We start from the raw sequence: 15,835 nt of genomic DNA, 5'->3' as shown, positions 1-15,835 counted from the left end.
GCTGGTGAGTCTCCCTGGGGGTCGTCTACAGGGGCCCCATTCAACTTGCTCCAAAGATCCTGAGGAGAATTGTCGTCCCGACAAAGTGACTCTGATTAAGTGTCTTGGCTGTTTTTGTTCACAGCTGTATTCTCAGGGACTACAAAACTGCCTGATATATCTGAAGAGTGCAGTCTACATTTGTCATAGGAAACACTGTGTCACCAATGACCAGGCAGCCCCATAGATTGGAGAAGATGCCTGCTACTCCCCAGTGGCACATGGGTATAGCATGAGTGTAAACCAGACCTCCATAAACTGTTACCCCTCATTAAGCTTCTACTTCTGGACAAGTTTACTAACTGTAATCACAAGCTTAATTAAATGCCAGGAGTCTGGAGAAAAAGCATCCACCTGTGCCAGAAAGCAAGATTATAAGGATACACCTCAAGAGTGTGTATGATTGCCTTCTTTTCTTTATGCTATCTAGCTGATTTTTTGTTTTCCTTAGGTGTCACTTTATAATTAAAACAATTTCCCATGCCCCCTCTGAATCTGATGTTAAGTCATCTCTATAGAAATCATGAGGACTGCCAAATACATTTTGGGTGGCATGAGCTTAGTAGCTCATTAAGGGTTAGGTTTTCTTTCCCCCGGTTCCATATGTTGAAATTTGAACTTCCAGTAGGCCATGTGAGGTTGTTGAGAAACAGTGATTGTATATGTAACTCATTAAGATTAGACTATATTGAAATAGAGTAGCCACTGATCTAAAATGACTGACTTTTATATAGAAAAAGGAAAAAGGAAAATTGGGCACATGGAAGGAATGAAGGTATGGACCAGGTCATGTGTCTATCATGCAAGAATGCAAAGATCTCTGCAAAGTGTTAGACATTTGAAACGGGGCTGTGCTGGAATAGATCTACTGCCAGAGCCCTGGAAAGAAACTAGTTGCAAAGACATGTGGCTCTCACACTTCCAGCCTCTCTCACTCAGGTGATAGTGTGTTCACTAAGGTGCTCAGTGTGATAGTTGCCTCTTCTAGCTCATTATTTCATACTCCTCTACTCTTTCTTTCCATTTCTGACCAGGTCCTGCAATGGAGCCTTGATGTAGCCATTGGCTCATTCAATTACCTTTAGTAGTTTGGAGCATATAGTCCGTTGGAGCTGCCTAGAATGCAGCAGGCATCAGGAAGGGATGAGTAGCTTGGGACAGTGGCTGAAATGAAGACCTTGAAGAACATTAGGGACTTGATTGTAAGAGCTCCAGTTGACAACAGTGAAGTAATAATGGTGATGGCTTCAAGGACCAAACAATTGTCTGTTTCTCTGAGTTGTTGCTTCTTCCCTCTAACCTTTTGACACATGGTATAGCCACGGTACCTTCTCATTGAAAAGTGCCTGGCTAGATTGTAGGGGTAGTGATTGAGTAGTTCTGGAAGAGCCCTTTGAAGGATTGTTTCTGAATGAAGAAAAATGTGTGTGTGTGTGTGTGTGTGTGTGTGTGTGTGTGTGTGTGCGTGCGCGCGCGTGTGTGCGTGAACATGTGCATGCGTGTGAAGAAAGCACACATAATGGGTCCTGGGTTTTAGACCAAATGAAGGAAGGAAGGAAAGAGAGAAAGAATACATGAAGAAAGAAGAAAGGAATTAAAGAAAGAATAAATGAAAGAAAGGAAGAAAGGAAGGAAGAAAGAAGAGGAAAAGGAAGACATGATTGTACCCAGGTGTAGTGGAGGAAAATGTTTATTGTAGACAAAGGGAAGTATGTAGGTAGAAGCAAGTTCAGGGACATCTGGGAGAGTCTAGAATAGACATGTCAATACTGAGATGGGCCATGTAGGGAGAGAGGGGAGGAAAACGGAGAGGGAAAAGAGGTAAACCAGGTGCAGCAGCCAGAAGGCCCAAAGATACAAAAAGAGTAAGTAAGCAAATGGTTGTATTATATAGGGAAGAGCAGCCCAACCTCCTGGGCTGAAGAGTTCAGGGTAGGGGGCAGGGTATGCCAGTCAGGAGCTCCCTGTAACACCTAGGGACTGAGAGATGCAGGGAGAATCTGGAGTTCAGGTCTGCTTTGATAAGTTAAATAAGCACCTTGGTTGTTAGTCCCAGATTTGAAACTTAACACTTTCAAAAAAATCATGCAATTAACTATCATGAACATAGACTCTGAACACCTTACCTCATGGAAAGTAGAGAACACCAGAGAACAGGTCTGGATTTAGCTACTGTCGTCTTCTGGGTCACCCACAGGCTAAGGATGTGGGTCTCAAAACTGAATGAATGTACATTGGTATTTCCTGAAGCAATTCTGAGTCCATGGTTAGATACCTATCCCTCTTACAGAGTTTTGGCTTAGTATAGGTAGGGCCTGAAGGTTTGCATTAAAAAGAGTTCTGGTGATGCTCCTGCAGGTGCTCAGGGACCATAGTTGGGGACCCACTGGCAAACAAAGATGCTCTTTAGGGGTCAGTTGGGAAGGATGTTCATGGCTTCATGGTGTCTCCTAGGACTCTTACCTTTATAAACAGTGAGAGAAGGTGAGACTTGCTTACTCTACATAGGATCAACTAGCTTATGGTTGACACTCTAGGAGGGCTCAGAGATGCTCCCACTGACAATGACAGTGTGGCAATTAATATATTAAATCTTTGTAATACATTTAATTTTATAAAAGAACAAGTAATATGAATGCTACTATTACCTTCATCCCCTCCGTTTTACAGATAAAGAAACTGAGGAAAGAAATTAGGGAGCTTGAGGAAATTGCCAAAGGAGACACAGCTGGGAGATGGTAGGGTTGGGATTGGATATGACAATCTAAATCTGGAGTTTATACTCTTTTATTTTCCATTATTTCAATGACTCTGTAGAAGAAGCAGTAAGTGACCCTAGTAATGTTGGCCAAGTTATTTGTATTTTCTTTGCTCTCATTCCTCTCTCTCTCTCTCTCTCAAAAAAAAAAAAAAAAAGGAGATAGCTTTTTCCATCTCACATGGAAAAAATACCTTTAGATTGAAAAAAAATAAGCTGTCAGGATTAATTGGATAACAGCTGTCAAACTCTTGTAGCTCCTTAGAGGATGGTGAAAGAGGAGGAATAATTATTGTGCTATTTTCTGTGCAGACCCTAGTACATTTGGGGGAGTAGATGAATGTCTAATGATATTCTTGGTAATTAGCAATGATGGAAGAGAGAATGTTCAGGCTAGAGAAGAAGGATTGCAGGGGCTGGGTAATAGAACTTTACAGTCAATGTCCAGTGGACTGAGACCTCGTGTCCCTGTAAGAAGTAGTTAGGGTATGGCTCAGGGAAAAAGGGAGTCTGTCAAATCAGGTAAGCAAGCCTCTAGTGGCCCCAGGAGGAAATAAAAGCTAGGACTACTTGTTGATTTTCTTAAGTTCATAGGCCCCTGGCTTAGGCAATTACAGATCAGTTACTGCAGTAGCTTACTAAGTGGGGCCAAAGATCATCTGCATTAGCCTCACTTAGGGGCTTATTGGAAATGCAAATTTTTGCACTCTGCCCCAAACCAATTGCAGGTGGAACCCAGCAAACTTTAACAAGATTTCCAGGTACTCTGGTTACATTCTACAATTCTGAACTTGATGTTTTAGAGGAAAGTCTTAGAGTCAGACACTCTACTAAGATCAAATGTTTGCACTATCTCTTTAGACTATGTGACTCTGGGAAACCTACCACCTCTCTATGACTGTCAAGTTTCAAATATATAAGACAAGTGGGTGTATGGTAAAGGTTACCTGTAGATACTTCACAAGGCTGAGGCTCTAACTTGCCGCCTTAGCAACAGAAATTTTTTATCTTCATGGAATATTGTCTCTTTTACCTGTGGGACACCTCCTTCATCACCCCAGTCTTTCACATATTTATTTACTCAAGATGGTTGTTGTTTTTTCCTTTTTATGACTCCTCCATATGCACGGTTCACTCATCATAAGACCTCCTGTATTCTTGTGATTGCTTTTAATTTAGTTGTGGTTCCCAAAAGATGAGACAGTTTTCAGTACAGTTTGTTGTTCCCATGTAGTGTCAGACACAAAGTAGCTGGAGAACAAATATTTAAATTTGTGAGTGTTACTAAAATGCTTGGCTCCAGTGAGTTTTATGAGGAAGCTGGTAGAAGGATTGGATTACCATGTGGTGGGAGGAAGGGAATGTAGTTACTAGAAGTCTTCTGCAACTTATGGATGAGTAATATAAGATGGGAGAGTGAGCTCTGGTGTTTGAGCACTAAGGGTCAGATGCCATGTAATTGGGAAATATACAAACCTTAGCAGAACTCCATGGGCTGAATGGCTTGTTAATAGGGACACACACTCATCTTTAACCTTTACAATGTGGTCTGCTAACTATTGAACCATCACTTGTGTTAAGAATCCCTCACTAGGGCTTAGGATTTAGGAGAAAACCTGAGCTTAATCCCCCAAACTGGAGATAGCTGTATCCCTGAAGCTTGCTGCCAGCCATCCTGTTCTATGTGACAAACTCCTGGCCAGTGACAGAGACCCTGTTTCACAAAAAGTGGATGGCACCTGAGGAACTATGCTTAAAGAACATATGCATACACAGACACACACACAGACACACACACACACACACACAAACACACACACAAAGACACACACACACACAAAGACACACACACACACACATGGAATACTTCCTAGTATCACCAGGATAGACATATTATAAAGCTTAGAGACACTCTTAGTTTTTGTTTATTTATCACAGACAAGGTTGTAGACCCCTTTGGGAAATAGATGGATGCTCTTCCCAGAAGAAAAACAAACAAGCAGATATTCCCCTCCATTGACCTTACCAATCACTGGATACCTGGCAAGGTTACTTTCAGACCAGTTTATATATGGAATATAAAAATATCCACTGAGAGAAAAAGTAGGTAATGACACTATTATGTCTTCCCCAGTCCTGGCATTTTATAACTTTGGAACTAATAGCAGTTAGCCAAATTAGTAAAGGGAAAAGTTAGGTATCATATCAACAGGCTAGTCATCTCTTTGCCCCCCATATCTGTCCTGTCTCTCCCCCTTCTCTCCCTTTCCCCTCTTTGCTTTCTCCCTGCTTTTCCATTTGCATCTTTTCCATTGCAAACATATGAGGTAGTAATTCAGTGTTTTCTATAGAGCATGGCATAGTAGAACATTCTGAGTATAATTGGAGCACAAATGTAACTAATCAAAATATTATCATGCCAAAAGATGTGTGAAGCATTGGGAGATTTAAATATATATGTATTTTAGTTCCATGTCATTTCAGTTTTGAGTGGTAGATACAAAGGACTTAGCCCAGTTAATGTCAAAAACAGTTTGGGGTCTGACAGTGTCTCAGACACCCAATGTTCTTCACTCTTCATATGGTAACAGCTTGCCAGTTCATTATATTTTTACCCTTTCCTCCCACTCTTTGTTCCTCTTCCTACCTGTACCAGCTGTCCAGAATAAGACCATTTAACTCCAGGGAGTTTGTGTCCATTCCTTGGCACAAAATATAACATGCCCATGAGTGGCATAAAGATAGGAGCTAAGATAATAGTGATAGTAGTGGCAGCTGCTTAGGTCTGAATCCCAGTGCTGGTGTTAACTGTGTGGTCTTGAGAAACTGTCACTGTTCTTTGTCTGTTTCCCTTTTTGTAAGAAATGGTGATGATAGTAACCACTTTGTACGAGTTATTTTAGATGAACTAATGGAAGTAAGTAAATTGGGTAGTAGAATGTGTTTAGTATAGTTGGTAAAGAGAGAAAGGAATTCTTGAAGACATAAATATATACATACATGTGCATTCACACATGCGCACACAAATGAACACACACAGGTACACATACACAAACATGTATACATACATATGCACTTATGAAAAATGCCCTTTCTATCCTCACCTTCCTCAGAAAGTGCTCAAGACAGCAGTCAGGTAAGGTATGCTTCCAAGTAAGTCATGTGTTCTGGCTTATCAGTGATTAATGCTTTAGTTTCTGTGAAATTGTGTGTGTGTGTGTGTTTGTGTGTGTGTGTTGGGGGTAGGCTGTAAGTTTATTATGAGAATATATATATATATATATATATATATATATATGTGCTTTATATATGTGCTTTGTATTTAGCCCTGCCCTGAGACCTAATCTTTTTAGTCTTCTCTCACTACTGGGTTTGTGTCCTTTTCTTCTAGTGTTTTACTCCTCCTGACTCAGACCTCCTTGTCTGTTTTGTCATTCCTTCCCCTCCCATCCTCTCCTCCTCTCCATGTCTACTTTTCCTTTTCTCTCTTTACTTTGTTTCCTTCTTCCTTAATATTGTCTCTGAAGGATAATAGTAAAGGTTTCTTAACTTTCTTGTGCTTAGGGGAAAGACCCAAGTGCCTATGAACCACAAGCCTGGTTCTGCTTGAGTCAAGGTGCAGAACATGAGTTGCAGGGAGCCCCTTCCATCATATATCAAATCCATTCACCCGGTGTACTACATTTTTAAACATTATCCACACCTCCATGGATTATCAGATAACAGTTTCTTAGAAAATTGCCTTAACAAATCTGCATATGAAATGCATGGATCCCAACTTCCTGGTCTGAATGAATGATTACAGAAATACTTATGACTTATTCCCACAAACTTACTGACAAAATGTTCACAATGTGCAGTTCATTTGAAATTTCAGGATCTGTTTTTCTTGTTTTAAATACATATCATGCATCAATTAAGCGGTAATTAACACCCTTCCCCCATTTGCTGGTATATTCAAAAGGAAGCCACTCTCTTTCCCATTTTTGACACATGGTAATTAGAGTGCTTTCACAGATAATATGGGTAATGCTGAAGGATATGTTTGTTACTGTGGCTATTGGTTTACTGTCATATTTTTGACCAGCTTAATGGTGATAAGTTTTCATGACAATGCCAGTTACACTAAGTGGTTCCCTTATACATTTATCTTCAAGTGTGACAGTCCATTGTGCCTTTGACTGTTTTGCTTTGTTCCCCATTACCCACCCACTTCCCATTGCTTTGGGCCAGACAGCTTAATATCATCAGTGTGAACTTTAATATTCAGTCTCATCCAAAATAGCTACAGTGGACTCATGTACTGCTGACTGTAGGAACCATGGTATAGAAGTAACTGCTCTATGGACACTTGTGATAGCCATAAAGGGTAAGTGGGATTTGTGGAGTTCGATGGCTTGGGAAACAACGATTTCAGGAAGGGCATGGCCTGAGCAAAACCTGTGCACCTAGGATGCTTTGGTGTTATCCTAGTTTCTTTTATGTGGCAGTGATTAAAACACTATTGCTAGAAGCAGCTTTGGAGAGGAATGGGCTTATTTGGTTCATACTTCTGGTCATAGCCAATCATTGAGGAAATCAAGCAGGAACTTGAAGCAAAAATCATGGAAGAACACTGCTTGGTGGCATGCTTGCTGGGCAGTTGCCATGGAGATGAGGAGGGAGACAGGTGACCTGAATGCCTTATTAGCTAAAGAGGGTAAGGATAGGGCAGTGTGTCTTATTCTGTTCCTTAATAGGTTCCTTGTTTTCTTTCTTTGTAAGGGTGTATCAGTGTGTCTGTGTACATGTATATTTATGTGTGTGTATGTATGAGTGTATGGGTGTGTGCATACATGTGAGTGTGCATGCATGCATGGCTAAGGCAGTGTGTTTTATTTTGTTCCTAAATAGGTCCCCTGTTGTTTTTTTTTATTTTTTAAAGGGTGTGTATGTGTGTATGGGCATTTGTGGATGTATGAATGCATGTGTGTCCTGTGTGTCCGTGTGTATGTGTGTGTGTGTGAGTGTGTGTGTGTGTGTGTGTGTGTGTGTGTACAGATGCACACATGCAAAAGCCAGAGGTTGACCTCACACACCTTCTTCTATTATTCTGCACTTCCTTTTTTGAGGCAGGGTCTGTCACTGATCCTGGGGACTTCCTGGCCTTAAAACCTTTGGATCCTTAGGTTTCTGCTTTTCCAGTTCTGGGATTAAAGGCATGCACGTAGGTGCCAGGGATCCAAACTCCAGTCTTCATGCTTGCACAGCAAGTACTTTATCCTCCACTGTTGTTAATGTTCAACCCCAATAAGCCTGTGCAAGGAAAATACAATTCATTTAACATGAAATATAAGCTCTATGCCTCGATTGGGCAGATAGATCACTATACTACTGTACTCCCCTTCTATGAAATCCCTTGTTACTTGCAGTTCCTTCAGGTCACTTGCTCCATCTTCCTTTCATCTCCTCTTCTTCTGTCCTCCTCTCTCTCCCTTCCTCTCCTCTTTTCTCTCCTTTCTCCTCCCCCTCCCTCTCTAAAACTTCCAGCTTTACCTTCCCTTCCACTGCCCAATCACAGACTTTAGCCTTATATTTTACCAGTTTAAAATGGGAAGAAAATTCACATGTAGTCACCTGAGTATGTGATTCACTCCTTGTCCAAGGCAGCCCCTCTGGGGGAAGCAGAATTAGTATCAAAATACACACAACACCAGGGCAATCCACAACACTCCACCACATCCCTAGCCTCTGATTCTTGGCTAATTTTGTTTCAGTCTGGTAAGCTTTCTCTGCTGTATGGAAAAAAATCTGGAATAGGGGGAAAGCTAGAAAAGAAGCTAATATTGAGAACCTCAGAGGCCACAATCTCTGTCTGGGCATGTTTTAATCAACATTTCATGTAATCCTTGTGAGTACAATGTAAAAGAGTTTTCATAGTTATTTTGAAGAAGAGGAAAATGAAGCCAAGATAGTTTAAGAGACCTGCTAGATGCAGTCCAGGGAAAAGCAGTGTAGATGAGATTTCTGTCCAATCTTCTGATCTTATAAATTCATTTAGTGCAGAGCAAGTGGCTTGTTCAAGGTCACATGACAGTGAAGCCTGAGACTCTTGACTTGCTAACTTCATCCCCGTATTTTGGTATGGGTGACTCTATCTTTACTTGACTCACACAATTTTAGGCATGTGTCCCCAGATTGTTCTGCAAGAGAGAAAAATAGCTAATGTTGCCTCCAGGAAACTAACCACTCCAGGTATTTTAAATGTCATGTGTCTCTCAGGTCTACACCCAACACAGAAACTGGCACAGCCTGACCTTTGACATATAGCTCAATCACCATGAGTCAAGACCCTAGCTTTTGTCTGTGTATCAGTAACTCTTCTTTAAAGCAGGGCTAGCATGATACTGCCTCATTGGAATACTAAATGGTGTTTAGACTAGTGCTTGGTACATAGAACGTTCTCAGCGCCACTCCCCACATCAGTACCATCTGCTGCTTGCTACTTATTATAAAACCCACATTCTGAATCAAGTACTGTTTATCACTTAATATTTGCCAACCTAAATGCAGAACTCCTGTACATCCATTTCAACATACCATTTTATAGATAAGGACACTGAGGGCTGGGAACTTTCTCAAAGTCACTTCTGTAAGAAACCCGGAAGGGAAACCAGCTGTCTGATAGAGATCCTGGACCCTCTCCATGCTGCTACAGCTGCTTGGCTCTCAGCAGCTCCTGGGTCTCTGTCTTGGTCCTTTTTGCCTTCATAGGAGGCACATGGAGCTGGCGGGCCACCTGCCTGCAGGGACCACTCTGTGTTCTTGTTCTCAGAGCTACAGGCCCTCAGCTGCCAGTTGCTGGAGCACACTCATGTAATCTTAATGAACAATGTGCAAAGCCATTAAAAACTCAATTAGGACTTTCTTTTTACTGCCGACGTGAGGAAATGCAATCCTGAGGTGCTCATGTGTAAACACAATAGCCGCCATCTGCTACTGAGAAGCGTGCAGCCTCCAAAAAGGGTATCTGTGTGGCAGACACATCAGTAACAGGGCGCTTATTGAGGCGTTATTATGCACGGAGTGGGAAATGCAGAATTTATGGCCAGCCAGAGAGTACTTCCTGGTTGAATTCCACGATTTTCAGTGTTATGTGTAATAACTATGAAGAAACTAATGCTGTTTTATGTTCCTTATCACATTGGTGCATTTTTTTTTAGGGGCAAAGGAAAAGGCTGTATTTACAGTCTTCTTCTTTCGTGTGTGTGTGTGTGTGTGTGTGTGTGTGTGTGTGTGTGTGTGTTTTCACTGATCTAGGCATAATGACTGGCTCATTTTTGATCTCTAGGAAACCGACAGCCCTGGGATGATATTAATTATGCCAACCTGTTGATCAAAAGGGCCCCACTGAGCTGTTGCAGAACAGGGCTCTCGTGCTTGAATAATCTTAGAAATGGCAGGCCTGGGATCAAATGACTCAGGGATACAACTTCTTCCTTTTATGGAGGGTGTGGCCAGACCTCTCATGGAGGGGCTACTGGTATATCATCTCATATCTCCTTAAGACACCACACCTGCTTTTGCAACTGTTGTGGATTTCTGTCCCTATGCCTTTGCTCACTCCCTTTTAATTCCGACCACCCAGGGATGCTTGTTATTGGCAGCTCAGTTTACAACATCTTGCCACTTTGCTTTATACTTTCAATTCCTCAAATAAAGGGACCTGAGATACAGTACAGGTCTTACTGAGGAGCCTGAATAATAATGACACTGTTGTGAAAATATATATCTCAAAATTCTGTTGGCTCCATAACCCAATTATAGCTTATTCCTTCTAAAGAATCCCTTTGTGTCCAAAATGAGTGATCCTGAGAGTTGGAGTCCCTGCAATATAGCCATGGCCATCCTGGCTCTTTCACAGTGGCTCTACTCTCTCCTAGATTCTTGAAATCCTGAACATTCAGTGCAGCTGGGAGAAGAGAAGAGGCCAGTCCTTTGCATCCTTGCGTGCATGCGCATTATCGCTTGAGGCTCTTGATAGAGCTATTGGTACAGAAGCCACGGGCGTATTTGGGGCTGAGATCTTCGTGTCTTCTGGCTCTTAGGTGGTGCTGAGGCTGTCAATGAGGGACCATTAACTAGGAAGAGAAGATGATGAAAGATGTGGACATGAGAGGAAGCCAGTTGCTAAGGACCGCACATGGAACAGGTGCACAACATACTCCAATGGCTTTGAAACTGAATCTTGTAGCCACTGTTAACACTGTAGGGAGAGTGGGCATTTCCTCCATCTCTGCATCCAGGGTTGTATATGAGGCTTCAATAAATAGGATCAATGCTGCATCCTCTACAGGATTGGTTGGCCAATGAAGCTAGGGTGACTAGAGATGAAGGCATGAGCCAATAGAGGGAGCCTTTCTTAACTTCCTCTGCTGTGGGGGTATAAGAGGCTGCCCATACATACCTAATGGTGGGGATTGGCTGATGGCCAAGGCACTGAGTATACATGAAAGTCATCATACAACCTGGGACAGAGAGGGTCCATCGCATTTCACTTCTCAGGCTGTCGCTCTTCTTCGAGATAAATGGTTGCTCAGTGTCAAAGGCAACCCAGCACTCTTTGGGAGACTTGTGAGCCATAAGCCCTCTGTCAAGGAGATCCATCAGAAAAAGCTTGCGTATAGACTAGCAGTGGCAGGCATGGGTGTTGGTTCAGTCTCAGCTCTGAGCCTCAATTCCCACTGTTTCTTCCTTGCTACCTCATTGGCAGCTTATAATAATTAGGTAACTTCTGTAATAGGGAGACATCTTTCCTTTTACCATCAGTTAGTCACAAATCATGAAGGAAGGTTCTTCACACTCTTGACAACTTTTGGTTCACTTCCGCTGGATAGTAACCCAGGAGTTGGCTGAATCTTCTGATTAGTAGGTCACTGATAATCTGACCTTGGTTTTTTCTGTCCTTGTCATCTGGCTTCCTTTTAAAGTCTTTTTCTGTATGAACTCATCCAAATGCCCCTCGTGGTCATCCCAGAGGAATAGGTCTGCTTCAAGGTATCTGAATTGGGTTAGAGATGGATAACAGGGCTTTTTACGTTTGGATGTAGGGTGTGCTGGAAGCCCAAGTTGGCATCAAGACTGTTATTTTCTATAATCCAGCTTTGAGGGAAATTGTATAAAGGTTTTAAATATAATCTCCCTTCTGTGTCTACTTGTAAATTAGTTCAGAACCCAAGAGACAAGGTGTAAATGGTCTGTACTGTCTAAAACCCCTACAAGATGTGGATAGCCAAGCCCTTACTAACTTACAGATCTTAAGTCTTTTTGGTATCACAATGAGCAAGGTGACTTATGGCCACTGAAGTGGCTCGTTTTGCCTGGGGATAAGGGGTCTTAAGATTTCATTCAGAATGAAGATTTTAGTGATCACAATAAAATTTCAAAGCGATGCTGGTTTTCTAGATGGAAAACATTTATCGCAGCATTACTTGAATTTATCTACTGTGTTTTATGAGACATTTTATTCAGTAGAGTCATACAGCTTTTAAATCGCTAAGTTTAGCCTTCCCCCTTGATTGTGAAATCCTCTTAGATATCCTAGCTGGTGCAGGCTTTGAAAAGCTGCCTGCAGTGATGAGGACTCACTTTGTCTCTGGGCAGTTGATTTCATCTTGCACACGTTTCATTTGTTATAAACTCGGTGGCATAAAGAGCTGAGATATGCCTCTTCATGGTGATGGATCTGAATCTTGTTCTTGGCGAGCTTTATCAATTAGCCAATGCTGTATGAACACTTAGGAGAAAACCCATGGCAAACAACAGTAAACATTGATTCTTACACACATGGATCTGTGCATTGATTACAGGTTGACTGATACAGGTTAGATATGTTGACCACATGGCTATGCATCTTGTTTTCAAGTGGTGGAATTTGGCTCTTGACCCATGGCTTATCTGTGTATGTAAATTCTTGATCCCAAACCAATTGGGACACCAGCTTCTGTGTCTCCAAAAAAAAAAAAAAAAAAAAAAAAAAACAAAAAACCACAAGAAGATAAGCCTAGCTATAATGGCAACTTTAAGCATCTGTTTGACTTCTATTAACAAGTCACATAATGGAGCCCTGGGTCAAGAGATAGCCTCTGGTTCTACAGAGAGAACTGTAAAGTCAGGGCCAAAGGGATTGAATCCAGAAAGGGGTGAAGAATAAGAGAGAATTTCTATTTGTCACAACAGTGGAAAGAGGCTTACTCCCATCTGGAACATGGCCTTTTGCATGTTTAGAAGCAGTTATACTTTCTACAAATAGATAACTAATATTACTATGAGTCTCTGGGGGCACACTTTGTTGGGATTTATTTCTTCAGATATGCACTATTTGTGTATTGTCTCCTTTAATATGGAATCTCCCTGGCTGAGTGCAGAACTCCAGATGGAGCCTGTTCCTTCACAGGACCGTCCTATATTGTAGGGGTTCCACCTGGGCTGGGACAAGCCGAAGCTTTTATGAGCATTTCACCTGTAGAGACTGCAGTTGACTCTCCTGCTGGGTTTTTAACTATCAAGGTCCAGCATTTAGTTATAAGCAATCTACTATGTAGAAATGCTACGTGTACAATACTAGAGATGTGTCTTGTATAGTAGTACATGTCTCGTTCTTCTGATACCACCACAAGTAGGGATTTTAGCCCCTGGAGTAGAAGTCCTCACAACTCTGACAGGGGCTATGACTTCTTCAGAGTCAACCTGACCTTGTCATCTAAAGGGAGTTCATTTCTATCCTCCCTTTTTGGTACTGTGTATGAATATGACAAGGACATTTTCTCTCTTTGTCTTGTTTGTTACCCACTGTGGGTCTCTAGGGTCCTTCATGATGGTGAATAGCTCTGGAAGAGCTTCAGGCCAGAAAGCCCATCTTCTTCTACCAACCTTGAAGGAGAATGATACCCACTGCATTGACTTCCATTACTACTTCTCCAGCCGAGATCGCTCCAGTCCGGGAGCCTTGAATGTCTACGTGAAGGTGAATGGTGGTCCCCAAGGGAACCCTGTCTGGAACGTGTCTGGGGTCGTCACTGAGGGCTGGGTGAAGGCAGAACTTGCCATCAGTACCTTCTGGCCTCATTTCTACCAGGTATGACACTTAACCTTGTTCTTTTTCTAGTGGAAAATAATTACATTCCTTTATATCCCTGCCTTTCCTAGAGTGGATAGGTCTAAAAAGAACCTCATTAGTTCTCCCTTTCAACTCATACTGAAGATGACTTTCCAGGGATGCAGAGGTGACCTAGGACAACCCCTGCCTCCCTGGAGGTCATCAGGTAGAGATAAACAGTGTCAGCACAGCAGCTTGTATGTGGCTCCCTAAGACTGGAGGAATGCAGGCACTGAGCCTCTTATAAACTAACAATTGGACCTCACACATGAAAAGGCTGAATTCAAAGAGAGAAGCTGATGAGTCAGGTAGAGGCTATTTGGCTGGAAGGGCAATAAGATAGCTTCTAAGAAGAGAGGACAACTAGACCCAATTTGGAAGGCTGAATTAAAATACACTGGAAAGGGTGGATGAGGCACTGGAGATGTTCCGGAAGTGGATGACACAGGAGAAGGAAGCGAGGATGAGTGAGAGATTTTGAGGAATTTGGAAGCTAAGTTCTCCTTTTCTTTTTGCTTGTTTTGTTTCATGCTTTTGTTACTATTGTCTGTTTTGGGGATTTTTGAGACAGGGTCAGCATTCTGTAGTCCAGAGTATCCTAAGACCAAAATGCATTGCCTTCCAAGTGCTAGAACTTCAGATGTATGTAAGTAATCATGCCCAGCAGAAACCAAGTCCTTTAAGGATGTCTGCTGAAGAGATACACAGGGAACTGAATTTACAGAGCATGTACGTCATAGGGGTCTGAAGGCCAGGCCAACAAGCGGGTCCTATAGCCACTGTGGTTCACAACTACTGGTAGGGATGAAGGGATCATTTTCTCCTAATTCATTGTGGACCAACACTTCTACAAGCCAAAATAAACTATGTCATTGCAATGCCAAACTGCTTTGTTGGCTTTCAACCCCACCCCCATTTGTCCTACCTATCCCAGTGTGGATGGAGAAACAGGTTGCAGATCTGCACCAATCAACAGAATGTTTTGGGGGGTACAAATCCAGACAGGTCTAAATCAAAATTACTGGGAAATTTTCTTTAAAACACACCATGAGTTAAAATCCCCACATCATGGAATCAACCTGTGTTTAAGTGTGCCAACCAATGCCCATCTTAAAGTAAAGCTACTGTATTCTGCATTTATCACCGTCAACCATTTTATATTTTCATCATCCGATGAGCTCCCTTGCACCCTAAAGGTTTTCAAGTAAGAAAATACCACAAATCTGCAACTGGGAGAACCAAAGGGTGGTGGATGAGTGGCCAGGGCTTCTTAGTCGGCCCTGCATTCCACACCCAGTGGGTGGGTCTTTCAGTCCATGGGGTTAGGAATGCTTTTCTCTATGGAGCTTGCTTGTTTACATCAATGAGGGACCTTCAGCCCTGTTTTCTTCTTTGCATTGGAAACTGAAAATCAGAATTTAATACTCAATTACCTTCAGTACTTAGCCTACATTTTTTGCCACATCTATTTCCCATTTCATCTCCGATGAGTTGTGATTTGTTTTAGAATGATTGCATTGTCCTCTGTTAGGCACCCCCTGTAATTCCTCTAGAATTAGAGGGGAGAGAATGATGATGATCCTGGTGCTGATGCTGATAGTGATGATGATGGTGGTGGTGATGATGATGATGATACCTACCATTTGTTGAGTGCTTATGTTACAGTCACAATATAAAATATCCTGTCAGAAATGCAGAGTGAGTGTGGGGAAAGACAGGGCCTAGTCTTGTGGTAATGAGTGTGGACTATACTCGTTTTACGTCAGGTGGAACCCTACTCCCTCTGTGAAAGCAGCAATGTCTTACCAAGAAAATTGGCTGAAAAGGAGACTATAATAGTTTTAACATGTGTGTCATTAACACAGGGACACGCTTTATTGTAGATGTGTTGTAAAAGGTGC

The 15,835-nt window shown here is 42.1% G+C and overlaps 1 protein-coding gene across 16 annotated transcripts in view; it reads left to right on the top strand.

Moving 5' to 3' along the window:
• Positions 1-15,835, top strand: part of Ptprt (protein tyrosine phosphatase, receptor type, T) — a 1,095,890-nt gene that overhangs the window by 369,384 nt on the left and 710,671 nt on the right. For all 16 annotated transcript variants that reach the window (NM_001108603.3, NM_001402009.2, XM_087653463.1 and 13 more), the window contains 1 exon segment: positions 13,642-13,913. In NM_001108603.3, the coding sequence (NP_001102073.2) occupies positions 13,642-13,913 (272 nt within the window).

Source organism: Rattus norvegicus, chromosome 3 (assembly GCF_021556685.1).
Source record: "Rattus norvegicus strain SHRSP/BbbUtx chromosome 3, alternate assembly SHRSP_T2T, whole genome shotgun sequence".
In the NCBI taxonomy this organism is placed as follows: domain Eukaryota; kingdom Metazoa; phylum Chordata; class Mammalia; order Rodentia; family Muridae; genus Rattus; species Rattus norvegicus.
The sequence above is the reverse complement of the archived record's forward strand: the minus strand, read 5'-3'. Positions and strand labels throughout refer to the sequence as shown.